Below are 25,308 nucleotides of genomic sequence, written 5' to 3' on the forward strand. Positions count from 1 at the left end.
GAGTGAAACCAATCGGAGACGAGTCCCAACCTCGAGCTGCACGCCTCCTCTAACTGTCGCGAATGCGCAGACGGCTTTACGGCAGGCAAGGGGTGGGGGCTGCCCGGGGTAAGGAGGAGAGAAGGAAGCAACCAACCAACCAAGTCGCCCCCACCCCCCCCACCCCCACCCACCCCGGACCTGGTTTACGGCTCCGGGCTCAGGCTCCGATGCGGCCGCTGATTGGCTGCTGAAGGCTTGGTCCCATCCCAGTGACCCCAAAGTGCTGGAGGGAGGGGGCGGGGGTGGCCCAGTGCAAAGTGCATCCCGAAAGCCCCCTGCCTGGAGCCCCCGCGGCTGGCACTTAGGACCCTGTATGACCCGGGACCTCGCTGCTCCGAGACCTCCTGTGTGCCTCCGTAGCTGGGAGCCTTCGGCCCCGAGCGCGGCAGCCCCTGCTCCGAGCTCTCAGACCCGGGCTGCCCCCCCACTCCAGCCGGGACTTCCTCCCTGCACCCCTGCCCCGAGGCTGCCTGGCGGTCAGGACCGTCGCCCCAGTTCTGCTCGACCGTCCGGATGCTCGCCGGGTTGGGGCCGTGAGGCACTGAGAAGGATCAGGATCACCCGTGTCCGGCCCTGCCTGGAGTGTTTGTTCAATGGAGAAGTTGGTGAGTGTGGAGAAGGCTGAAAGGAGGAAGAGAAGCGGCTGCTGAAGAGACAGGTAAAGTCAGTTACCTCCCCCGAGGGGAAGGGGGCTGGCTGAGAGTGAGAATCACTGCTTCTTCCTGTCTGCCCTTACCACTCTTCTCTGCTACCCCTTCTTCAGAAGCCCCCTCCTCCTCGCCCCTGGGTCACTGCACCACTCACTGGTTTTTGCTTTCTAGGTCTGAGCCGGCTAGAAGAGACGAGAGAGCTGGAAGGGGTCAAGCCACCCACCAGAGAAGCAGCAGAGAGCTTCTGACCAGCATCCTCTTTAAAGGTAATGAGCCAGACCTCCCCTCCCCCATTGTTTATTCCTGGCCCCTACCTCATTAAGCATTGCTTTATTTTCAGCGTAGTTACCTGGAAATGTAACTCTTTCCTGGCATCCAGTTTCCCAACAAAAACATAACACTGCCCGTGCCTGATCCTTAAGATTTTAATTAATAACTTCTTTATCTCAGAAATCTATTTTCCCCTTTCTCTCTGTACGTTGTGTTTCCGTTTTCTGCATTATCTTTTGGTGCACTATACCATTTACTCTGCTCTGAGACTTTGAGACCTTTTTGTAGCCCCTCCACATCTTACTCTCATAGGAATTCTCAGTTCCTTGTTAATTGCTTGTTAATTCTGAATGACTCTGCTTTTTAATTAAACCACAATTTTCCGTTTTCCCCTTATGTCTTCCTATCACCTTTCCTCTACCTCTGTCAAAAAATCATTTGAGTTAACTAACTGACAGGGGTTCGGTAGAAGAAGTACAGTAGTGGCTTGAAATTTATGAGTTTCGGAAAATGTGACTTTTCTAGTGAAAAGTGAATCTGTGTTCTTGGATAGTGTGGATAGTTTGAAAGCAGTATTTGCTTCTGAAGCATTTGAATGTAATTAACTCTTGTGGCTTTTCCTGTTTCTGTGTGACAGATATGGATGGATTTTGAAACTTTTAAATATAATATTTGTTACACCTTTGATTTTCTAGAACTTACAAAACTTTATACGCTATTAGGTTAATCATTTGGCACTCAAGAGTTTGCAAACAGGAATGTTTTGGTGTGTTTAGAATCTAGGGCTTTATTTTTGCACTCTTAATAGATAAGATTTTTCATTTCAAAAACCCTTACAGATAATTTGTTAGACTGAAACTTAATCATCTCATTCATGTGATCCCATTTCTGCCGCTGTATTTTGTTGCTGCCTCTGAAAATGTACTAAAGGTAAGTTTAGGACATTCATGTAATTCCTAAAGAGGGAATAAGGTCAGGGAAATTATCTAGGAGTTAATTCAGAAATTAGTGGAGTGAATGACTTCTCTGCCATCCAATAACAGGGGTATAAAGTGACTGGTTAATCTCAGAGTTACTTTAATATCTCAGATTGTTTAGGGAATTTCAGGTGCAAAGAAGTACTTAAAATAGTAGACGTTAGGAAATTTTTGATTTACTCTGTTCCACTGGACTTTCTGCCTTCTACAAGGATAAATTAATGCCTTTCCTGATTCTTTTACTTGCGAAGACATTGCTGAAGATACTTTTAAGTGCTTTGAGGGTTTGTGTTTTCTTGAGAGCTGGAACTGGACACCAAAGGGAGAGTGTTTGCTACTGAATGAGACTGAAAATCACTATCTGGCAGTGACTTCCATGGTGAACATTTAGGGCAGCCTGAAATAGGGTCCACTTCATTTCAGTAGAAACTAGCCAGGAGTCTATAAAGTTAAAGGCAATTTTCTTTATTTAAATATGCAAATCGCCAGAGAGATGCTTAATGATGACTAGGATTTTTTTTTTTTAATGTTAACAGATATGAAGTATGTTTTTAAGGGAAAAGTGAATTATGTATTTTCTATTCAGGCCTTCTCACTTAAACATTTTTTCTACTTTAGATATAACTCTAGTGTGTTTTCATTTGCAAGGGATGTTATCACCCGAGATGGTAAGAGAGCAGGTCTGTGGCAAGTCAAGCATGGAAGGTACAGAAAGGACACTGATTTCTCCTGGTTGCCAGCCAGATCATTCTCATTGCTTAAATAATATTTCATTGATCCTGCCTCAGCTTTTAACAGTTTTTCTAGGATTAGGGAATAAATAGATAGATAATAGATAAATTGTTGGCATTAGTTCCAGATACCAGCATGACTGAAAGTGTTTGGTCTAGGTTATGCTGAACATTTAAAATGTTTTATTTGGGTAATTATTTGCCAACATGGACAGTTAAGACAGTTTATATTTTTCAGCCCACTAGTTAACTTTCTGTTAATTCTCTTGCCAGGTACATGGGTATTTACAGGAAAAAAGAAAGGTGAAGATTCTGTTTTATTTGATAACCAAAATAGATTTATAGTCACATAGGGAGAATAACTGATTTTAACTAAAGATCTTCAGTGATGCCCTTTGAGGTTGCTATGGCGCCATAGTTTTGTCTTTATACCTGAAGTGATACCATTCAGTTGCTTAATGTTATGCTACATATATGGGGCTCCTGGGTGGCTCACTGGGTTAAGGCCTCTCTGCCTTTGGCTCAGGTCATGATCCCAGGGTCCTGGGATTGAGCCCCACATCGATCAGGCCCTCTGCTTGGTGGGGAGCCTGCTTCCCCCCAATCCCTCTCTGCCTGCCTCTCTGCTTACTTGTGATCTCTGTCCATCAAGTAAATAAAATCTTTAAAAACAAATTATGCTACATATAATATTTATTTTCTTCACATTTAGCTTGGATAACGTAGAAATTCATACCATTCCTAGAAAGTCTTCAGTCAGATAAAGTTTACACAAGCGTACCTTATATCTGACTTACAGCCTTTCATTTTATTAGCAACTGAAGACACTCCCTCAGTAGAGAATGATTGTCTCCTTTCTTACAAATTTCTTCAGTACTATGAGGCTGCTAAGATGATCGTGCCAGACCGCGAGTTACTAAGATGATATTGACAAGACCTCCTCTTTTACAGTACTTAAGTGATTTACGCTTTGAGTTGAGCCTGGATTAAGTGAGTTATACAGTTTCCTCTCTTGCCTCTTCCACATTCTGTGAAAATGGTTGGTTTCTCTTCTGGATCATAGGAGAATTGTATATGTGCTGCCAAAGCAGGCAAATCATGTGAGAATTGTAGATAAGTTATGCATTATAATACATCCTTGCTTTACCTGGAGGCCCAGCAACTTGGAGGAAATAGGAATGCCCTTACTTGTTCTAGAACATGAGCACCATGCTAACTATGCAGAGTGATACTAAAAAACACTTCTACTTTATTTTGGGGTCCAGGCTCTTGATCATACAAATAGTTCTGGTCAACATAGACCCCAGTGGTATGGCACACGTTGGGCCTTGTGTTCCTGCAGCCATCCAGGACCTGTGAGCCCATGGAGGTTTTTTCCCTCAGAGCCACTATCCTTGGAGTTGCTGATTTTATTTTCATACCAGCCTGTAGCTCTGTTTTCTCTACAAAGAAATGCTTATTTCCTTTTTTGAGTAGCAAGCTGTTATCTTGTTTCTAGTTGGTGTGAAATCTGAAAGCACAGTTCTAATTTGTATCACTTAATCCAAAAATGTGTGGACTTTTAGTGAAAATAATATGCAAAAAGCCATTAGTGACTAATCGTGTATGCCAAAGGAAACTGGAGACATGTGGCAGATCTAGTGAAGGTTGTCTACAATTTCAGACAGGTCTTAAATATATTTTGTTTTATGGTTATCTTATGCTTCGCTCTGTTCTATGAATATAAACTTCTTTTAATTATGTGCAGCAAGAAACTTGGTTTCAACTTAATGCAGTTCACTTGGCATCTTTATGGAATTTAGTGGTAACATTCTAATCCCGAAATTTATAGTTTCGAGTATGGTCAACAGTGTAAAAGCTCAGAGGCCTGGTTGATTTTCTTTTGACACCATGGAGAGTTGAAAAAGATGGATTTGTGAAATTTACAAACACTATTCAACACACTATCCTGCTATCAACACGCATTCCCCAAACAATCCCAACACACTTTCCCCAAAATGATACACGTTGGGGAGGTGGCTCATTTTGGGATGTAATTCTGAAGTCTTCCTTGCTTGTATGTTTATTTCTCTTTTTGGACTGAAACCTGAAATGGAATTCTAAGATTGCACCTTCCAAATTTTAGTCATTCTGAGTCTTTACTTTAAAACAACTCACATTCATGTATATTTCTTGAGAAAGTTGCCTCCATGGCCATATTCTTTTGCTTTATGGGTGACTTCCAGGAGTTCTCAGATTTTCAAACTTCCCCTGGAGGGGAAATGAACTTTTTCCATCTCCTCATCTCTGGACTTCCTCTGTGAATTTTAATAGACACCTTTAGCACTGGATTGTGTATTTCCTTTTTCAGTTCTATAGTCTTTAAAAAAAAATTATTCACATGTGGATAGCTAAATTCTGTTAAGTGCAAACTCGCAAAACACCATGATAAAATTTATTACTTGTCTGGTGCCTTGGACTGTTATAATGGATATCTTGGTAATAAGTCATTGCCCTTCATAACTTAAGGGATGAAGCTGTATGCATGGTACGTGTGCCTGTTTTTTTTCCAGGAAAGACTGATGCATGTAAAGTGTGCTTTTCCGGTTTAAACCTATGGTTATTATTTATAGCACTTAGAATTGTCAGAAAAGAGAAAAGTGATCTTAACATTTCTGGGTATATATGATTTAATTTGAGGATGCAGAATTTTTTTTTTTTTAAGATTTTATTTATTCGAGAGCAAGAGCTAAAGAGTGAGCACAAGCGGGAAGAGGGGCAGAGGGCGAGGGTGATGCAGACTCCCCACTGAGCGGGGAGCCTGTCGTGGGGCTCGATCCCAGGACCCCGGGATCATGACCTTAGTTGAAGGCAGACGCTTAACCAACTGAGCCACCCAGGTGCCCCGATAACTTTCTGTTAAAGTTCTACCAAGAGGTAACACCAGTGGCCAAGGCTCAACAGTGTGCCAAACTCAGGCACTCAGTGAACTTTCACCTGTCTGACTGAAGGAGCCCGTACAGCATTCTCACAAGTTACTGTGGTGTGTGCACCTTTCTTGTTGAGAGAAATAGTCACTTCATCTTCTAGCACTGCCTTTTCTTGATATTATTAATAAATTAATACCATTTCATATTCTCTCCACCCCTATCTTTAATACCAATTCATATTCTCTCCACCCCTATCTTTAATACCATTTCATATTCTCTCCACCCCTATCTTGCATCTCCTCCTCCACACATACTCCCCTGCCTTCATGGAAGTGGCCATAGGTAGATGGGAGCCCGTAAGAGCAAGGATTCTTAAAGGCTCGAAACCATGGAGGGCCATCTCCACTTCTTGGGTGTTCTTGGAAATAAGGCATCCAGTGGTGTTGATTTTTGAAATGCAAATATAGCTCATGTAGAAAATAATCACCTGTTCATTTGTGGAAAATGCTGGAGGTTCGTCCTTGGAGACCCTCAGTTTGCACTTCTTAAACAGATGTTTTATTTTAGCATAGTTTTGCACGTCTAGAAGAAGGTGCACAGATAACACAGAATTCCCATAAACTCCTCCACACCGTGTTTCCGCTAACATCTTTTTAATTTATTTTATTTTATTTATTTATTTGACAGAAAGAGACACAGTGAGAGAACACGAGCAGGGGAGGTGGGAGAGGGAGAAGCAGGCTTCCCGCCGAGCAGGGAGCCCGATGCAGGGCTCAATCCCCGGATTCTGGGATCACAACCTGAGCCGAAGGCAGATGCTTAACGACTGAGCCACCCAGGCGCCCTTTCCGCTAACATTTTATATTAATAGCTGCATTTGTCACAGTTAAGGAACCAATAGTGAACAGTATTATTAATTAAAATCCGTAGTATATTCACATTTCCTTAGCTTTTACCTAATACCTTTTTTCTGTTCCAGGATCTCATCTAGGACATCACATTACATTTAGGCATCTTGTCTTCTTAAGCTCTTCTGGCCATGATAAGTTTCTCAGACTTCCTTGTTTTTGATGGCCTTGACATTTTGAGGAGTACTGGTCAGGTATTTTGTAGAATGTCCCTCCATTGGAATTTGGTGTTTTTCTCACAATTAGTCTGAGATTATGGGCTTTGGAGAGAAAGACCACCAAGGTAAATTGCCATTCTCATCATATCATACCAGTAACATGACTTGGTACTGCTGCTGTAACCTCGATCACTGCGCTCAGGCAGTGTTTTTCAGGTTTCTCACCATCAGATTGCTCTTTGCCTCCCTTTCCGTGCTGTCCTCATTGGAAGTCGCTCTGCATGGCCCACGCTAAGGGGGAGGGGAGTTATGCACTACCTCCTTGAGTAGGGAGAATCTACACAGGTCTTTGGAATGATGCGCAGATTTTGTTTCTCCTCCCCTCCTTTATTTATTCAACCAGTGATAGCAATATGGGCATAACGATATTCTATACTTTGGGTTAGAATCCAGTAGTATTTGAATTATCGCATTCAAATTATTCATCTTGGCTATCGAGAGCTCTATTTGTTGGCTCCTGTGTTCCTGTGACACATCCCCATCACTGCCATTTTTCTTTGATCAATTTCTTTTTGGCACAGTGAGATGCTCCAGGCCCGTCTTGTATATTTCTTTTCTTGTGCCCCCCCCCCCCCCGGAATTGGGCATTTCTGCAAGGATAGTTCTGCATTTTTTGCAGCTTGCCTTGTAGGGGCTGTCCCGATCATGTCTCATTCGTTTTTTTATTTTTTATTTTTTTAGAAATGATAGGCAGTTTTAAGTCAAGTATTATTTCCAAGTGCATCTTGACCAACTCTTTGGCCTTCCTGGAAGAAGTTTGACAAGGGAAAAAAAGGGTGGGGAGAAAGGAAAGGGTCCAAGTGGACTATCCTGATTTGGATGGGTTGAAAATTCTGGTGAGCACCCGGCAGCACTGTGACTGCCAGTCTTCCCAAAAGCATGTCAAGTTGCCAGGTGGCCCAGCCTTTCCTGCTTAAGTGACACAGGGCTTAGCACACCCACCCGATGGGAAAGGGGTGGCCGTTTTCCCAGTAAGTAATTTCTAGAGTGATTCTAGTGTAGTGTGTGAAGTCACTTAGCATGTGCTCTTAACCTTAGTGGTATTTGCAGACCTAGGATTTAATTTACATGGAGAAGGAGCCTTTTTCTTACAGGTGAAGAGAGAATTTTCTCAAAATTCATGTGGGGAAGCTGGCAAGAAATGTTGTTGATCTTTTACCTGGTTTGATGTATGCATAAAGGAATAACAATTTCAAAATGGTTAGCATAATGCTTTTTGGGTGTATGAAGTACCAGCATTGAAAGACATAATCTCCTTTTAGTTGTCATAGATTCCATTTTAGACCTGGCCACCTACTGTATTGAATGAACACACGCTTTCATTTTTGTCCTGTTTAGAAAGAGCAAGCGCCTACAGTGTCCGTTAAAAAGTAATTGAGATGAAGCAAGTCTGAAAATATATTGTGAATAGAGCAAACAACAAAAAGAACCTGTGTTTGTATCTAAATTCCAAATGTGTGATTTTTTTTTTATTATCTTTATTCTTTTTCAAAAACTGTCCTTTTAGGGAAAAAAAATTCCTGAAAATAAACCATATTCTCCACCAATTTGGAGATTAACGTAGGTACCATGGTGATTTTTCTCTAAGAGCTGATCTGAGTTCTTTCTCTGCTCTGAAAGTTTGTCGTAAAGTGCTAAAATTCAAGCTCGTCCAAAGGTAGACTGTGCAGCAGCTCTGATTGTTATTATTTTTAGGAATCTTCCATAACTGGTATTTGTCTTTAGGTTAAGAAAGCTCATTCATGCCGCAAGCTGGACACACTCTGAGCCTACTCCTCACGATGCTGTATGTGCACAATGGTTATTAGGCAATCCACGTATCAGGAGAAGGGACATTCTTCCATAAGGTTAGTGACTGGGGGTCATCAGTCATTTGTGCAGTCCTTGCTTTTCCTTCAAATCAGCTAACGCATAAGCACAACACTTGCTGAAAGAAAACCCAGGTTTGCTTTGATACTGATTGGATCTTGCGTAATAGACCTCATTTAAGTGCCAAGATAATTGTCTCATTTAAAAAAAAAATAATCTGAAGCTGCTTGTTTTGAGCACATAGTAGTAGTAGTTTTTTTTTTAATTTTTTAAATAGATTTTTATTTATTTATTTATTTGACAGACAGAGATCACAAGTAGGCAGAGAAGCAGGCAGAGAGAAAGGAGGAAGCAGGCTCCCTGCTGAGCAGAGAGCCCGATGCAGGGCTTGATCCCAGGACCCTGGGATCATGACCTGAGCGAAAGGCAGAGACTTTAACCCACTGAGCCACCCAGGCGCCCCTAGGCATTATTTTCATTATTAAATATGCTGTTTCACTATTAGATGTGCTATCTGCAGTAAGTTTTTGATAACTACCAATTGTTAGTTTTAAGACTTTTTTTTCTATGTTTAGGTGTTGTTAAGTATCCCACTGAGCCACCCAGGCGCCCAAGTAGTAGTAGTTTTCATTAATTTTTTCCAATGGTCTTCAACATTTCTTATAATCCTAAAAATAAGCAAAAACCTATTCCAAAAGGATTCTCAGTTTTAAAATTTCTAAGAGACTTAATTTTATAGTGCTGATTGAAAAAGTAGTCAAGTAAAGAGATAAGGGGGAAATCATGTTTATTAAGAAAACAAATTATCAGGAAATTTCTCCCTTTATGTTACTTAATAGTAATATGTAAGAGTTTAAAATAACCATTTTCAATGAATAAAACAACATAGGATATTTGATTTAACTCTTAAGCTATGATGATTTGACCTAGGTCAGGCTTAAGTTTACCTTGGTACAAATCTATAACGAGGAATTTTACAAGATAAATTATTATTGGTAACAAGATTATCCCAAGATGTCTAACCTACATAGGAGACCAAAATGTCTTTAAAGGACTTTATCACATAACTCTTTATTTTTAGAAATGGAAGCCTACTAATTAGGAGATGAGTCTAATCTATTCCTTAAAATTAGCCCAGATGGAATGGCTTCTTAGAAGCGAGTTAGTTTAAGCTTCCATAAGCTTCTGTAAAGCTTAAAAATGCACTGCAAAAGTTTTTGCACACACATGTGTAAGAGACCACTTTTCACAGTTCAATTTGGACTTTCCTTCTTCACAGGAAGGAGATCTCATATTGAGTCTGAGTGCATACCTCTTTTGTGATCTTTTAGGGAGTGCAGAAATTCAGTACACTCCTTTTTCTTTAAAATGATTTTTTTTCACGTGGTGAATCAACAGCTTGTTTCAGTTCTTACACTGTTTACATATTTTGTGTAATCTTGGTACTCTGCACATTTACAGAGGCAAACTTCTGGAAACCTGAAATTAGAAAAGTGGAAAAGACACCTGGCAGAAAAAGAGGGATGGTTAATCGTGCATCAAATAACAGAGTAGGGAGGACAGAAAGAGAAAAAGAATTAAAAGGAAAAAATACATGTTGTCTGTGTATTTTACTTTAATTTACCCCACCCACTGCCTTTTTGCCTCCCTCCACAAACCTTTCACCTTTTGGGGCTAAAATAAAATATTGTTTAAATACTTTAGGGGACTCACCTAAAGTTTTTTACTTTTTTTTTTTTTTTTAACTGCTTCTCATAGTTAAAGGTCTGTAGTCATCATAGTCTATGAATTGTCCCCTTGATACCCCGTATTCTCTCACGGATCTGTGATAGAATCTTTGAGTGGTTTATAACTCTGTGCCTTAGGGAAATCAAACAAATCCCAATTCCTCTGCTGTCTCCCATTTTCTAGCTGACCAACATCATCTTCCATTCTACCTGAAATAATGCTGCTGCTGTGCTCATGGGATCTTTGCTTTGAGTTTTCAAAAGACTGCAGAAGACCTGTCCTGTTTCAGCAATCCAGGGCTTTATGCCTGGCTTTTTGTTTGAAATCTTTTATATTCCTAGGGAAATTTGGTCATAACAGGTGCATGTTAATTAGTTGTAGTAGGGTGGACTGTCATTACTAGGATTTACGTGATTTAACAATGGAAAAAATCCTGTGCTGTTTAACAGTCACAGCACGAGGAGCACGTATTCTAACTTTCATGAATTCTGCTTCCCCTCAAAGGCTGTTCCCTGTGACCTAATGAATCCTTTGTAAAAAACGGACTCAGCTAGGATGTTACACCACCACTGTCGAAGGAACCCTGAGCTCCAGGAAGAATTGCAGATTCAGGCTGCAGTGGCTGCTGGGGATGTTCACACAGTCCGGAAGATGCTAGAACAAGGCTATTCTCCCAATGGCAGGGATGCGAATGGCTGGACCCTGCTTCATTTCTCTGCAGCACGAGGGAAGGAAAGATGTGTTCGAGTCTTTCTAGAACATGGAGGTGAGTTTACCGGAGGCAAACCTTTTTTGCCAAGGAGAAACTTAAATTCTATTTAGTTTAAAATACATGTGTCCGTGTATATAACATTTAATGCTTCTCTTTGATTAGCACCCAACTTCTTATCCTTTTCTTCATGAAGGTTTGTTGCAATTATGCGGAGTTTTGTTCAAAATCAGATTGCTTGAGAGAGCAGCCTGGTGATTGTGCTTTTTCCCCCCATCCCTGTAGTTTAAATGCAATCAGGTTTTCCCAGCAACCCTTGGTTTTATCTGGTTACACTGTTTCAGAAGCAGAAGTGGCTGTGGGACCCACAATTGGAGAGTTACACAAGTTTCCCCTTTGGTAATTGCTTGCAGAGACCTACCACAGGTCCCTTTAAATTAAATATCATGACCTTAGTAGTATCCTGTCTTCTGAATTTACTTCCTTTAAAAAAACCTTTGGATGATTTCTTTTATTGCTGTTTTAGAACTCTTATCTTTTCCAGAATTGTACGTAGTTTCTAGGTTAGAAGACAGGTTAGTTGATGTCTCATTTTGTGTAAATACACAGAGTTGGAGACCACCTCTGGCATTTTATGCTTTTGCTTCAAAAAACTGTCCATTCCCATAGTTAACAATTTCCATAATTAATAGTAACCGTAATAACTGCCCTAAACTAGTTGACTTTTTTCCCAGTGGAATTTCTGCTTACTTTCTTTTCCAGAGATGGACTTCTATGTGTTTTATCATTTGTACCCATTTGATCTTTGTAATGACAGCATGAGCAGTGTTGTTGGGACTCACGTTCCACACGTGCCCTTCTGGGGCCTGAATTGCTCCTTGACACAATCAGTTAGTTTCATTCTTAAGGTGAACTGTGTTATAAGATTAAGCAAACTTGTAAACTCCTTGAAGTACAGAAGTCTCTAGAAGCCCCAGGGCTCTCTGGTGAGGGCCTTGTGAATCGTGCGAAGTTGGGAATATGAGGGCTGTGAGCGGGAGCCCTGGCAGGGTACTGCTAGGCCTGAGTCTGAGTCTTCACACATCCCAGGGGCCCCTGCTAGGAACTAGATCCCTAGAACAGTGGACTGTGGGCAGGGCCCAGCCATTCGCTGTCCCCCTCCTTTGTAGCTGCCCTCCAGCCCTCATTCTCCTCTTGCCCCTACCTCATTTCACCTTGAACCTTGGAAAGCTCACTTCCAAAGGGAAGGCAACAGGACAAAGTTTGGAAAAAAACCGAAAGGTAGGTGTAGGATCAGAACACTTAAAATTCTGGCAGTGCTTACCAAGATCAGAGTTCGTAGTCTTAATCCAACCTAGTCCTGTTACTTTCTGCTGCTACAAGCCTTGCTTTTAAAAAATTAACCAAAAAAAAAAAAAAAAAAAAATTACTCAGGTGATATTGTCTCCTTAAATAAAACAATTTTCAGATAAGTTACAAATAAAGCCAAAGACCCCTTTGCCCAACTCCCAATCCTTTCTGCCTGTCCCCTCTCAGAAGTAACCATAGGTATGAGTTGGGGATTGTTTCCTGCCACTATTATGTGTAGTCATTGAAAATATGTCATGTCGTGTTGTGTGTGATTTTAGAACGTAAAGGATATCATACTGACCCTATTTTCCTACAGTTGTTTTTCACTCAGCTATATAACTTGTGTTGTTTTGTTTTGTTTTGGTCTTTGTTTTTTAATATCAGGTGTTGGCGAACTTTTTCTGTAAAAGGCCAGATAGTAAATATTTTAGGCTTTGCAAACCCAGCTGTTTCTGTCATAATTACTCAACTCTGCCCTTATAACATGAAATCAGCCATAGACAATTTGGAAATGAAGGAGTGTAGCTGTGTCCCCATAAAACTTTATAAAACCCAATGGTGGGCCGAATTTGGCCTGGACCGCATTTCCTCACCCACCCTCCCCTTTGTGTGGCTGGGGGCAGGGTGTGCACACGTGTGTGTATGTAGATATTTTTTAGTAGCTTTTATTGAGGTAGAATTCCTGTGCCTTACAATTCACCCATTTAAAATGTGCGTACAGTTCAGTGGCTTTTAGTATATTTATAGAGTTGGCCATCCATCACCATAAGTTATGTTAGAACATTTTCATTACCCCCCAAAACCCGTGCCTGTTTCGTAATACATGTAGATTTACTCTGTGGATTTTTTTTTTTTAGCTGCTAAATATAATATTTTATTAGTATGGGCATATTATCATTTGCTTAAACCATTCTTTTTTTTTTTGAGAATGGCAGGAAATTTTATTTGTTGAGAATATAATATGTACATATATGTGGTTAAAAAACAAACAAAAGGTATTTTGGACTGTTCAGTGAGGGGAAAATGCCTTTAGTTCCCCTCCCTTAGTCTCCTTCCCAGAGGCGGTCCATCTTCCTGCTTTCTGTGGCGTCCCTGCAGAGATCATAGGTGTACATAATTGTCCATCCTCCACCTTCTAGCCTGTTCCTTTTTCGTTAATAGTCTGTTCTGCATCTTGATTTGTTTCACAGAGCAGTTCAGCTAAGTGATAACTCCTTGTCACTGTATTGACATGTTCAGATTCCGTTGCATGGATGTAATTTCTTTAAACTTAGCCTCCATTGTTGGACATTCTGATTTTTTATTTTTCTGCTACAAGAATCTATTACAGAGAATGTCTTTGACTCATTTTTTCTTTTTTAACATATGTGAAAGAGTTTATCTCTTGGATAATTCCTGAAGTGCAACGGCCAAATCAAAGGGATGTTAAATAAATAGATATAGATATATATATATATATTTTTTTTTTCATAGATTTTCGACAAATTGTTCTCCGAAGTAGGTTAGAATGGCTCTGTCCTTACTGACCAGGTGGGATAGTGCCTGTTCCCTGGCCTTTGTCAGGAATGTGTCACCAGATGGTTTGCCCTTTCTCTGTGTCATTTGCTGGCCTCTTGCTCTCTCTTTTTTCCCCCCAGGAATGATATTTGAGGAACAAAACATGGCAAGACTGGGCTCCTTTGCTGGTCCTTTTCCTATTGATTTGTAGGAATTGTTCACATACTCTTTGTTAGATCTACATTGCACCAGTTTTCTCTCAGTCTTTAGCTTTTTCACATTTCTGAGGTCGTGTTTATATGTTGTTGGGCAGAAGTCTGCATTTTAACATAGGTGAATTTTATTTTTCTTTCCCCTTATAGTTTGTGCTTTTTTTTTTTTTTTAAGAGTTTATTTAAAAGAGAGAGCATGAGAAGGGGGGAGGGTCAGAAGGAGAAGCAGACTCGCTGCCAAAGCAGCGAGCAGGGAACGCGATGTGGGACTCGATCCCTAGACTCCAGGATTGTGACCTGAGCAGAAGGCAGTTGCTGAACCAACTGAGCCACCCAGGTGCCCTGGTTTGTACTTTTTTGTATCTTGTCATACCCAGAGATCATCATTTGCCTGTGTTTTCTTCTAAAAAGTTTTTTGGCGTTTAGGTCCTTAATCTGTCCAGAATTAGGTAGACGTATTGGACAGATGAATTGGATGGATGTATAGAATTGGTTTTGGTGTATGGTATGAGATGGTCAGGTACAATTTCATATTTTTTCCCCATAAAGGTAGCCTGAATCATCCCTTCTGTCCCCATTGCTATGTCATTCCAGCTCAGATATAAAGTCTTCATGTGTGTGTGGTTCCACTGAGTCTAGTGTCTGTTGGTGGAACCCTGAGTCTCTATGGTAGCTGTTGTAATTAATATCGCTCCGTGATAAGATTTGATTTCCAGAGGATGGAGGTGGGGGCAGGGCGTCAGACCTCTCGTTCTTTAAGGATGTCTTGGCCAGTTTTAGCCCTTTACGTTTTCGCATAACATTTTAAAACAACAGAACTAAATATTTTGGAGAAGCTTCTCTTTAGTTCTTGAAGAGTACCATCACTCCTGTTACCGTGGCAGAATTAGGAGGTTTGGGGTATACTTTTTTCTTAGCACGTTATGTATCAGCTTGGAAACATTAACAGAAGAAGGAACTTCCTCCTCCCTTGTCCCCTTGGCCACGCGTCATGCTTCGGGGTGCTCTGTGTTTGGCCTAGGCATGCCTTCTGACCTTGCAACCCATGTGTCCACCTGCCAGGTAAGCCTCTTGTACGTTCATGGCTCACACCACAGCCTGTGAGGCCAGCAATTGAGAGAAATCACCCTTGACTTTCTTCCTCCTAAACAGTTGCCAGATCTTCCCCTCTCTTTCCATCGGAGGCGCTCCTCCACCTCGGGGGAAGGGAACGAGGCCCGCTATGCTCTTCTCCATCTCTGCTTCCAGTCTTGGTCCCCTCCCAGCCCGTCTCTGAACAGAGTGATCCGTGATAAAAAATGAAAATGCACATATTTCCTTCTTAAAATCTATCCCTGAAAGCTGTCCACTTCTCTTAGGGTACTAGTCAAAGCCCTTCCTGTGATCTGCATGGCCCGGCAAGGTCTCAGCTTCACCTCCGAGCCGCAGCCCCTCTGTGTTCGTTCACGTTCACTGAGCTCAGAGGCCTTTGCGCAGGACCTGCCGAGGCCCCCAGCTCACCCCGCTGCTGCCACACTCCCCTCGTTCACCCCCACTTCTCTGTCACACCCCTTCCTCAGGGGAATCTCTTGCCATCCAGACCTGTTATGGGATGTTATTCTCTACCTTTTTACTGCAGCTCGTATCACAAAGCCAGTAATTAATTCCTGCGGTATTCAGTGTACCTCCTGTTAGTCTGGAACTTCTGAGGGCAGAACCCATATCCGATTCGTCTCAGTGAGAGAGCGAGGAGACAAGTGTCAGCTATCTGAAAGGATTGCTCCCCAGCCTTACGGAGACCAGACTGATGCTTTCTTGAAAAATAGTGGTTGAACATGGGCCAGCCTTGTAGTGGGATCAGAAAAGCGCTTGACTTCACCACACCTGCTCTTTTCCTGAAACCACAGTTTCTTCAAGAGCTTGAACATCTCCAGTCAGATTAGCCCCCTTGTCCTAATAAGCTTCTTTCGTGATGGATAGCAAGGTGAAATGAAGTCAGATTCAAAAGGGTAAGTGAGCAGAATAACCCACAGGAAACAGAGGTTCACTTCCTCTCCCCTCCTTACTCCCCCCTTCCATGAGAGTGGAGAGAGGATTCATATAGACAGATGAGTTGGCCAGTTGGTGAACTCCGTAAATCACATGTTCATATATTGATTCAGCAAATATTTCTTGAGCACCTACCATATGCCAGGCTCCGGGCCAGGCACTGAGATACAGAGTGAGCAAACACTGTGCTAGCCGTCTGGCACTTCATAGACTGGTGGGTGTCTAGATTTAGAGCCAGCGTTTACTACTTTGCACTTAGCACTAGCCTAATTCTTCAAAGCCATTCTATAAGGATCAGGAGTAGCCTTTCCATTGAGAAAATTGAGCCAAAGGTTGGGAAGTAATTTGTGCCAGGCCATTCACCCCATAAGTACTGGAGCTAGGATTCAGACCCATGGGCTTAGCCATGATTGTGTATGGCCTATAAGGAGACAGTGCAGTTCCAACAGAGCCACCTGAGTGCCACGTATAAAAGGGGCCCCGCTGTTACAGGGGTGGACGTCGGGGCAGCCAGGAAGGAGGTTTCCTAGAGAAAGCATGATTGGACTTGAGGACTTGAGGGCTTGAAAGGCGAGGCAGGGACGGGGCACTGGAAGGACAGAGATGTGGGATTATTTGAAACCCACAGGACACTGACTGTGAAGGGCAGAAGGAGAAGGGGAGCACTTTGGTTTTAGGAACTGAGAAGAGTTCATTATGATGAAAACATATCCAGAACTGATTTCTAGGGACCATGGTGAGCCATTTGACAGGAGTGGTGGAGACAGATTTGTGTTTTAGCAAGCTTACTGGTGATGGTATGTGATCTTAGGTATGAGATCTGAGGCAAGAGCAGGTGGGTCCCTGCTGCCTGATAGGGACTATGGTCTCACTTGCCTACACCCGACCCTAAACACATATTTATTGAGCACCTGCTGTGTGTCAGACACCGTTCTGAGGGCTGGGGACATAGCAGTGCCTAAAGTCCCTGCTGCCACGGCACATTTCTAAGTGGAGGAAATTGACAGTGTCAGGTGGCAATGAGCACTGTGAAGAAAGATGAAGCAGAGAAGGGATAGAGAAGCACAGGAATTTTTTTTTTTTTAAGATTTTATTTATTTATTTGACAGACAGATCACAAGTAGGCAGAGAAGCAGGCAGAGAGAGAGGAGGAAGTAGGCTCTCCGCACAGCAGAGAGCCCAATGCGGGGCTCAATCCCAGGATGCTGGGATCATGACCCGAGCTGAAGGCAGAGGCTTTAACCCACTGAGCCACCCAGGCGCCCCAGGATTTTGTTTTAAATGAAGTATGTAGGGAAGGCTCCCAATGTGCCCTTGGAGTTGAGCCCTGCAGGAAAGGAAGACCCAACCATGAGAATATCTGGGAGAAAAATGTTAAAGGAAACAGGCAAGTGCCACACACACTCGGGGATGGGAACATACTTAGCACTTTGAAGAAAAAGCCAGGAGGATGACAGTGAGAGCAGAGCAATGGGAGAGAGGGCCGACTGGGTCAGAGAGACCGTCTGATCAGCTGACGTGGTCTGCAGGCCCTTGAAGGTTCAAAAGACTTTGGACCTGCAGAATGGAAAACCATCGCAGGCTTCTCAACTGAAGAATGAGGGGAACTTCCTGAAGGGCTCATCTGGCTTGAGAAAGCTGTCGTGTAGAGGAGCCAAGGATAAACGGGAAGATGGATCAGGAAGCTTTGGAATAATTCAGGCGAGAATTGCCAGTGGCTCAGTGTAGACAGTAGCAGTCCTGTGTTGAGAAGCAGTCCTGTGCTCAGATTCTGGGTAGGTTTTGAAAGGGGAGGCAACAGTTTTTGCGGATAGATCGATTGGACATGCAGTGGCAGGGAAAAGGAATCAAGATAACAGACTTTTGGGGCCTGAGGGAGAACAGGTTACTGTTGGTTGAAGGAGCAGGGGAAAGTTAACCAAATGCAATTAAAAAACCACCACCACCACCAACAACAACAAAGCAGGACATAGAGGTTTAGTAAGACCACTCACCACTGTTCAATCTGCACAGTAAAACCACCAATGAGTGATCACAGGGCGCTAACAACACTCAGAGATAACAGGCAGTGGGTGACCGAGCCGTGGCACCCGCCATGTGACCACCGGGGAAGCCTGGTCAGGGAGCGGCCATGTGAAGCCACACTGGTGGCCGCTGTGGGAGGAAGCCAGTTTCAGTGAGAAAAGGAGCGAGTTTGACGTGGTTAGCTGATACTGGCTATATTCCAGAGCGGATAAAAAATAAAATTGGGGAGGCTCTCTTTCTTGTTGAAACCTGGCCTGTTTACGTTTCCATGAAATTTAAAAATTCAGCGCTGCAGTCCGAATGGCCATGTTTCAAGGGCTCAGTAGCTACATGTTAACAGTAGCTACCAGGGTAGACCTCACAGAGGTGAGACATAAGTTTGTGCAGGTAAATTACATTTTGCGGCTTGGCCAGCATGCCCAGGAGGTGTAGCAGGCTCCGTTCCAGATGGTGGCAATGGCGTGAGTATCACAGCAAAGCAAGTCAGTGAAGTTTTGGTTTCCCAGTGCGTAGAAGAATTCTGTTTACGCTGTACTGGAGACTGTGAAGGGTGCAATAGCATTATGTTTAAAAAGTATATACAAACCTTTCTTTTATTTACTTATTTTAGAGAGCGAATGCATGCCGGCAGGGGAGGGGCAGAGGGAGAGAGAGAATCTCCAGCAGACTCCCTGCAGAGCACGAGCTCAGGACCCTGAGATCATGACCTGAGCCAAAATCAAGAGTCAGACACTTAACTCACTGAGCCACCCAGGTGCCCCTAAAATTATATGTATGTATATATAAAATGTGTGTGTAGGTGCGCGTGTACGTGCGCGCCTTAACTAGAAAAGACTTCATTGCTCAATGCTAGCTAACCATCACTGGAGCTTTCAGCCAGTCCTAGTCCTTTTGCCAGTGGAGGGTCTTGCCTGCATGTTGATGGCTGCCCACTTATGAGGGTGGTGGTCGTGAAGGCTGATGTGACTGGAGATTTCTGAAAATAAGACAGCTGTGAAGTTTGCCACATCGATTGCCTCTTCCTAACACAAACCATTTCTCTGTCTCTGATAGCATTTTACCCACAACTTCTTTTCGAAATTAGAGTCAATCCTCTCTCACTCTGCGGCTGCCTTATCAACGAAGTTTATGTCACATTCTAAGTCCTTGGTTGTCATATCGGCAGTCTTCACAGCATCTTCCCCAGGAGTAGATCCCATCTCCAGAAACCACTTTCTTTGCTCATCCCTAAGAAGCAACTCTTCATTCACTCATGCTTGGTCGTGAGATGGCAGCCGCTCCGTCCCATCTTCGGGTTCCACTTCTAATTCTCGTTCTCCTGCTGTTTCCACATCTGTCGTTACTGACTCTGCTGAGGTCTCGAACTCCTAGAAGTCATCCATGAGGGTAGGAATCAACTTGTTCCAAACTCCTGTTCATGTTGATACTTCGACCTTTTCCTGTGAATCATAATGCCAACTGGCAATTAGAAGGGTGAATTGTTTCTAGGTTTTTCAGTTTTCTTTGCTTAGGTCCATCAGAGGAATCACTGTGTATGGCAACTGTACTTTACAAAGATATTCTTAAATAATAAGACCTAAAAATCTTAATTACTTCTTGATCCATTGGCTGGAGGATGGATGTTGTGACCACAGGCATGAAAACAGTGTTAACCTCACTGTCCACCTCCATCAGAGCTCTTGGGTGACCGGTTACATTGTCAACAAGCAGTAACATTTTGGAAGGAATCTCTCTTCCTGAGCAGTCAGTGTCAACAGCAGGCTTAAAATAGTCCGTAAACCCTGGGTAAACAGCTGTGCTGTCATCTGGGCTTTGTTTTTCTCTTTATTGAGCACAGGCAGAGTGGATTTAGCATGATTCTTAAGGGCCCTAGGACTTTTGAAATGGTGAGTATTGGCTTCAGCTTAAAGTCACCAGCTGCACTAGCCCCTAACAAGAGTTGGCCTGTCTTTTTCAAGCTTTGAAGCCAGGTGTTGACTTCTCCTCTCTAGCTATGATAAGTCCTAGATGGCACCTTCTTTCAATAGAAGGCAGTTTTGTTTACGTTGACAATCAGTTGTTTAGTGTGTTCCCCTTCATGAATTCTCTGAGCTGGGTCTTCCGGATGACTGGCCACAGCTTCTCCATCAGCACTTGCTACTTGACCTTGTACTTGGATGTTAGGAGATGGCCTGTTTCCTTAAACCTCACGAACCCACCTCTGCTAGCTTCCGACTTTCCTTCTGCAGCTTCCCCACATCCCTCAGCCTTCACAGAGCTGAAGAGAGTGAGTTAGGGCGGCTCTGGACTGGGCGTTGGCTTAAGGGAATATTCTGGCTGCTGTGGTCTTCTTTCCAGACCTCTGAAACACTCTCCATATCCGCAGTAAGGCTGTTTTGCCTTCTTATCATTCATGGGTTCACTGGAGTGGCACTTTCCATTTCCTTCAAGAACTTTTCCTTTGCATTCACAGCTTGGCTAACTGTTTGGCACCAGAGGCCTACTTTTTAGCCCATCTTGGCTTTTGACTCACCTTTCTCACTAAGTTAATCATTTCTAGCTTTTGATTTAAAGTGAGAGGACACATGGCTCTTGCTTTCACTTAAAGACTTAGAGGCCATTTAGGGTTATTAATTTGCTTAATATCAATATTGTTATGTTTCAAGGAATCTGGAGGCTTGAGGAGATGGGGAGAGATGGGATAATGGCTGATCGTTATTGCTTAAGTTTCACTTCTCATGCGGTTACAGTGTATTGTGCTCCCAAACCATTACAATAGTCACATCAGACATCACTGGTAACAGATCAGCAGAACAAATAGAACAATAATGAAAAGGTTTGAAATACCGTGAGGGTTACTCACATATGGGACAGAGAGAGGCATGAAGTGAGCAAATACTGTTGGTGAAATGGTGCCCAAAGACTTGCTCAAGGATGCAGGTTTCCTTCCTTTTGTAAAAAGTGTGATAAAGCACAAAACAGTCAAACAAGGTGTACCTGCACTTTCAGATATCATGCTTCAAAAGAAATACTTAGGGGGGCGCCTGGGTGGCTCAGTGGGTTAAATCCTCTGCCTTCGGCTCAGGTCATGATCCCAGGGTCCTGGGATCGAGCCCCGCATCGGGCTCTCTGCTCAGCAGGGAGCCTGCTTCCTCCTCTCTCTCTGCCTGCTTCTCTGCCTAGTTGTGATTTCTCTCTGTCAAATAAATAAAATAAAAAAAAAAAAGAAAGAAATTGAGGAGAGCTTTAAAAAAAAAATGAATACTTAGGGTTTTATGATGCCCAGAAGTATTAGAGTTTCTGAACGCAAATTTTAGAGTTTCTGAACGCATATAATAATATATCAGTAGAAATCCCGATAATCTTTCTGACCAGGTTAGTATGCTGTTATGCAGAGGAGTCTGTATTGTAATAGTGGGAATTATAAGAAACCCATGATTATTATTATTTTCCTCTTCGCTTTCCCATTTGGAATCTTTCTAAAAATTCTAAGATCATGTTGGACATTTTAAGAAAATAACCTTAAGAAATAATCTTAAGATCCTTTTTACGCTGATCTTAGGTGTTTTCATGTATCTTCAGATTCAGTGTTTATGTCACTTACCTGAAGGACAGTCAGTTGAAGCTCTAGAAGTTAAATCTGTAGAGCAGATCCCCATAGAAACCTAAGGAAAGCATCTCAGGGCTCCTCTTGATATCGTAGGTAAAATCCTCATGGTGAAAACACATGAAAGTAAGTTGGGGAGATAAGGGATGAATCAAAGAAATCCGTAGCAGTGTGGTAAGAAATTATTTTTAGCCTTTCAAAAATGAAAGATTTTGCAAATGATATCCCAAGTGTGATAAAACAGAAAATGGTAGGAATTGATGAAAGTACTTGGAGAAAGCAGTTTAGGAGTATATATTAGATCCTTAGAATTGGGAGATCTTTTTGTCCAGTAAATTTTCTTCTAATTAATTTATTTCAAGAAATCCATCCTAAGTGAAGAGATTGTTTCTGTCTGAAAATTTCACCCTTCATTTCACAAAATTTTTAAAATTCTCATGCCCAAACAAATATTAAGTTATTAGACTATGACTGCACTTATATGTAATTTTTTAAAAGGTATAGAAGAAAAGCTGCAAGTCTAACATCAGTGTTGAGAGTAGCTATCATGGAATGCTGGGTTTTTTTCCTTTGTTTTGTTTTTTTTTGTTTTTCCCATTGCTGCTTTACTAAATTCACAATTTTTCATTAGTGAAAAAATCGTTTCTAGGTGAAATCCTGTTTGAAGACATTATACCATCTGACCTTCCAACTTTTTATTCTGTGGTGAATTATTAGCAAAGTTTTAGGTGATCATCTAGATTGCTTTCCTCCATCACTTTTGCCTCTCTTTCCTGTGTTAATACTTACAACACAATACATAACTATGTTTTAGACCTCCAAGCAATGTCTTTTCTTATGTAACTTTGCTAAATGCATTTGGTGCTTCCCAAAACTTTTTCAAGAGTAATCACAGGTATAGTAAACTAGGGTATAATGGTTATATGTGTATTTTCCTGATTTTAGGATTTTCCTTTTAAATGCAAATGGGATGCATATAATATAATTGTACATTGTATAAATCCTGGTTATGATTTTGATCAGGTTGGTATATATTCCAGTCCTTAGACCAACCAGTTAAAAAAAAAAAAAAAAAGTAAAGATGTATAGCCAAAATGTCAATAGAGACATTAAAATGAAATGTTAAAAAATGGTCTAATAGTACAAAAAGGCAGTAAAGGAAAGAAGGGGAACAATAGAGGAAACAAATGGAAAACAAATAATAAAATGGTAAGCCTAAACTATAGCAATAATTATATTAAACATTAATGGAAAAAACACTCCAGTTGAAAGCTAGAAATTGTCTAAAAGGAGTAGACAAGACTCACTTAAATGCTGCCTACAAGAGGTGCGCTTTCACTGTAGTGAGACAGATAGGTTGAAAGTAGATAAATGAGTAAAGATATACTGTGCAAATGGTAATTAAGTGAAGGCCAGAATGGCTATGTTAATAGCATATAAAACCTATTTTAAGACATAAACTATTACCAGAAATAAAGAAAGACAGTGACAGATGAGACAGATTCATCAGGAGGAATGTGGATCATAGATGTGTACATCATAAGAAAGTCCAGTTTGAGGCAAAAATTTGATAATTAAAGGAAAAAGTGGACTTTGACAGTCATAGTTGCAAATTATTATATCTCTCAGCAATTAATAGAATAACTAGATAAAGAAATCAATAACTAGAGAAAATCTGAAAAATATCAGGCTCATTGACTTAATTGGTATCTTTGAAAACTGCACCCAACACCTTCAGAATATACTTTTTTTTTCATGTGTGAATACTAGAATGATAGAACACCAGGATAAATGATATGCTTGCATTGAAGTCTCAGTAAATTTTATGAAACTGTAAGAATTCTGTAAGAATTATAAGAAATAGAAGAATTATAAGAATATGTTTTCTGACTATAGTGGAAGTTTATCAGAATATCCAGGACAGCCTCAGATGTTTGGCAATTAAAAACAGTGTTTTGAACTGCATGATAATGAGAATACAATATATCAAAGTTTATGGGATATATTAGAGTGGCGTTTAGAGAGATATTGATAACTTTAAATGCTTCTGGTAGAAAAGAAGAATGATCTTAAGTCAGTTATCTAAATTTCACCGTAAGAAACTTGAATAAGAAGAAATTGAACCCAAAGTGGGCTGCCCCCATCTGCCCTTCCTTTCCCCCTACAATCTCTGCGGCAGTTATCATGAGAGCCAGCAGTCTCCTTGCTGCCAGTGGGCTGACCTGCTTTCAGCACTCAGTGAAAGTGCCCTGTGCTTGGAGCATCGTTGAAAATAACAGTGGTGTCAGTTTAGGTGACAAACAATCTGGAAGGGCCAACAACACAGCTCCCTGAGGCTGCGGTACTGGTTGGGGCAAGCAACACAGGACCCTCATATTTAATAGGAGACCTGGAGAAGGAGACAGCCATTTAGGCTTCTTTCAACTTCTACGTACTGGGAATTTGGAAGGCTACATGCATGCTTTTTTTTTTTAAGGTTTTAATTTATTTGGCAGACAGGGATCACAAGTAGGCAGAGAGGCAAGCCGGTGGGCAGGAGGGGGGGCGGGGAGCAGGCTCCCTGCTGAGCAGAGAGCCCGATGTGGGGCTCAATCCCAGGACCCTGAGATCATGACCTGAGTCAAAGGCAGAGGCTTTAACCACTGAGTCACCCAGGTGCCCCCACATGCATGCGTAAGAAAGGCCAGAGAGGACCCCGGTTATCTGCTCCTCTCTCGCTGAACCTGAGACCAGGAAATGAGACCTGGGGCACACTCCTAAATTCCCTGATGACTGAATGTCCACCTCGGCCTGTCCACAAACCATGTTGCCCAAGTGCAGGGGCCTTGCTACTTCAAGATGTTTAAGCACAACCTCTGACCGGTCATTGGTCAGAAATAGTTATCTTAACCAAACATAAATTATTCTTAGGAGTGGCCCCTAGAAGCCAGAATTTAATAATATTAACAACTGAGCAGAGACATAAGTGGCTGGATACAGCTGAGAACACAGATTTTGTATAATTGGTCTGAGCATTTCATTAAAACGAACAGCAGCAGCATTCCACCCCATCCTCACTTTTAAGGTGTTCCTCATTAATCCAGGGTTGTTGCAATATCCCCTAAAACCTTCAGTTTGCAGAAAAATTGTGAGACATGCCTAAGAAACAGGATTGGATAGCTCAGACACAGGAAATAAGACCAGCTAATAGAAGGTGTCTGTGAAGGGGCCCAGGTGCTTTACTTAGTTAACAGAATTTCAAAGCAGCCATTTTGTGTTCAGAGAACTAAGGACAGTTACCATGCCCAGAGAATTAAAGAAAACACGATGACAGTGACTCATCATAGAAGCTAGCAATAAAGAGATAGAATCTATATATCTTTTTTTTTTTTTTTAATTTATTTGACAGAGAGAAATCACAACTAGGCAGAGAGGCAGGCAGAGAAAGAGGAGGAAGCAGGCTCCCTGCGGAGCAGAGAGCCCGATGTGGGGCTTGATCCCAGGACCCTGGGATCATGACCTGGGCCGAAGGCAGAGGCTTTAACCCACTGAGCCACCCAGGTGCCCCAGAATTTATATATCTTTGAATGTGTATGTCCCTGAGTTTAAATTCTCCAGTTGAAAGTACAATAGCCAAAATCAGGAATTCATTACAGCAATTCATAGCAGATTTGAACTGG

The 25,308-nt window shown here is 41.9% G+C and overlaps 1 protein-coding gene across 1 annotated transcript in view; it reads left to right on the forward strand.

Moving 5' to 3' along the window:
• The first annotated feature begins 146 nt into the window (after positions 1–146).
• Positions 147–25,308, forward strand: part of ASB7 (ankyrin repeat and SOCS box containing 7) — a 50,634-nt gene continuing 25,472 nt past the window's right edge. The window contains exons 1-4 of the mRNA XM_046009647.1: positions 147–700; positions 864–958; positions 8,431–8,552; positions 10,747–11,008. Of these exons, the coding sequence (XP_045865603.1) occupies positions 10,798–11,008 (211 nt within the window). The 5' untranslated portion in view covers positions 147–700; positions 864–958; positions 8,431–8,552; positions 10,747–10,797. The remainder of the gene's footprint in view (positions 701–863; positions 959–8,430; positions 8,553–10,746; positions 11,009–25,308) is intronic.

Source organism: Meles meles, chromosome 6, assembly GCF_922984935.1.
Source record: "Meles meles chromosome 6, mMelMel3.1 paternal haplotype, whole genome shotgun sequence".
NCBI lineage: Eukaryota > Metazoa > Chordata > Mammalia > Carnivora > Mustelidae > Meles > Meles meles.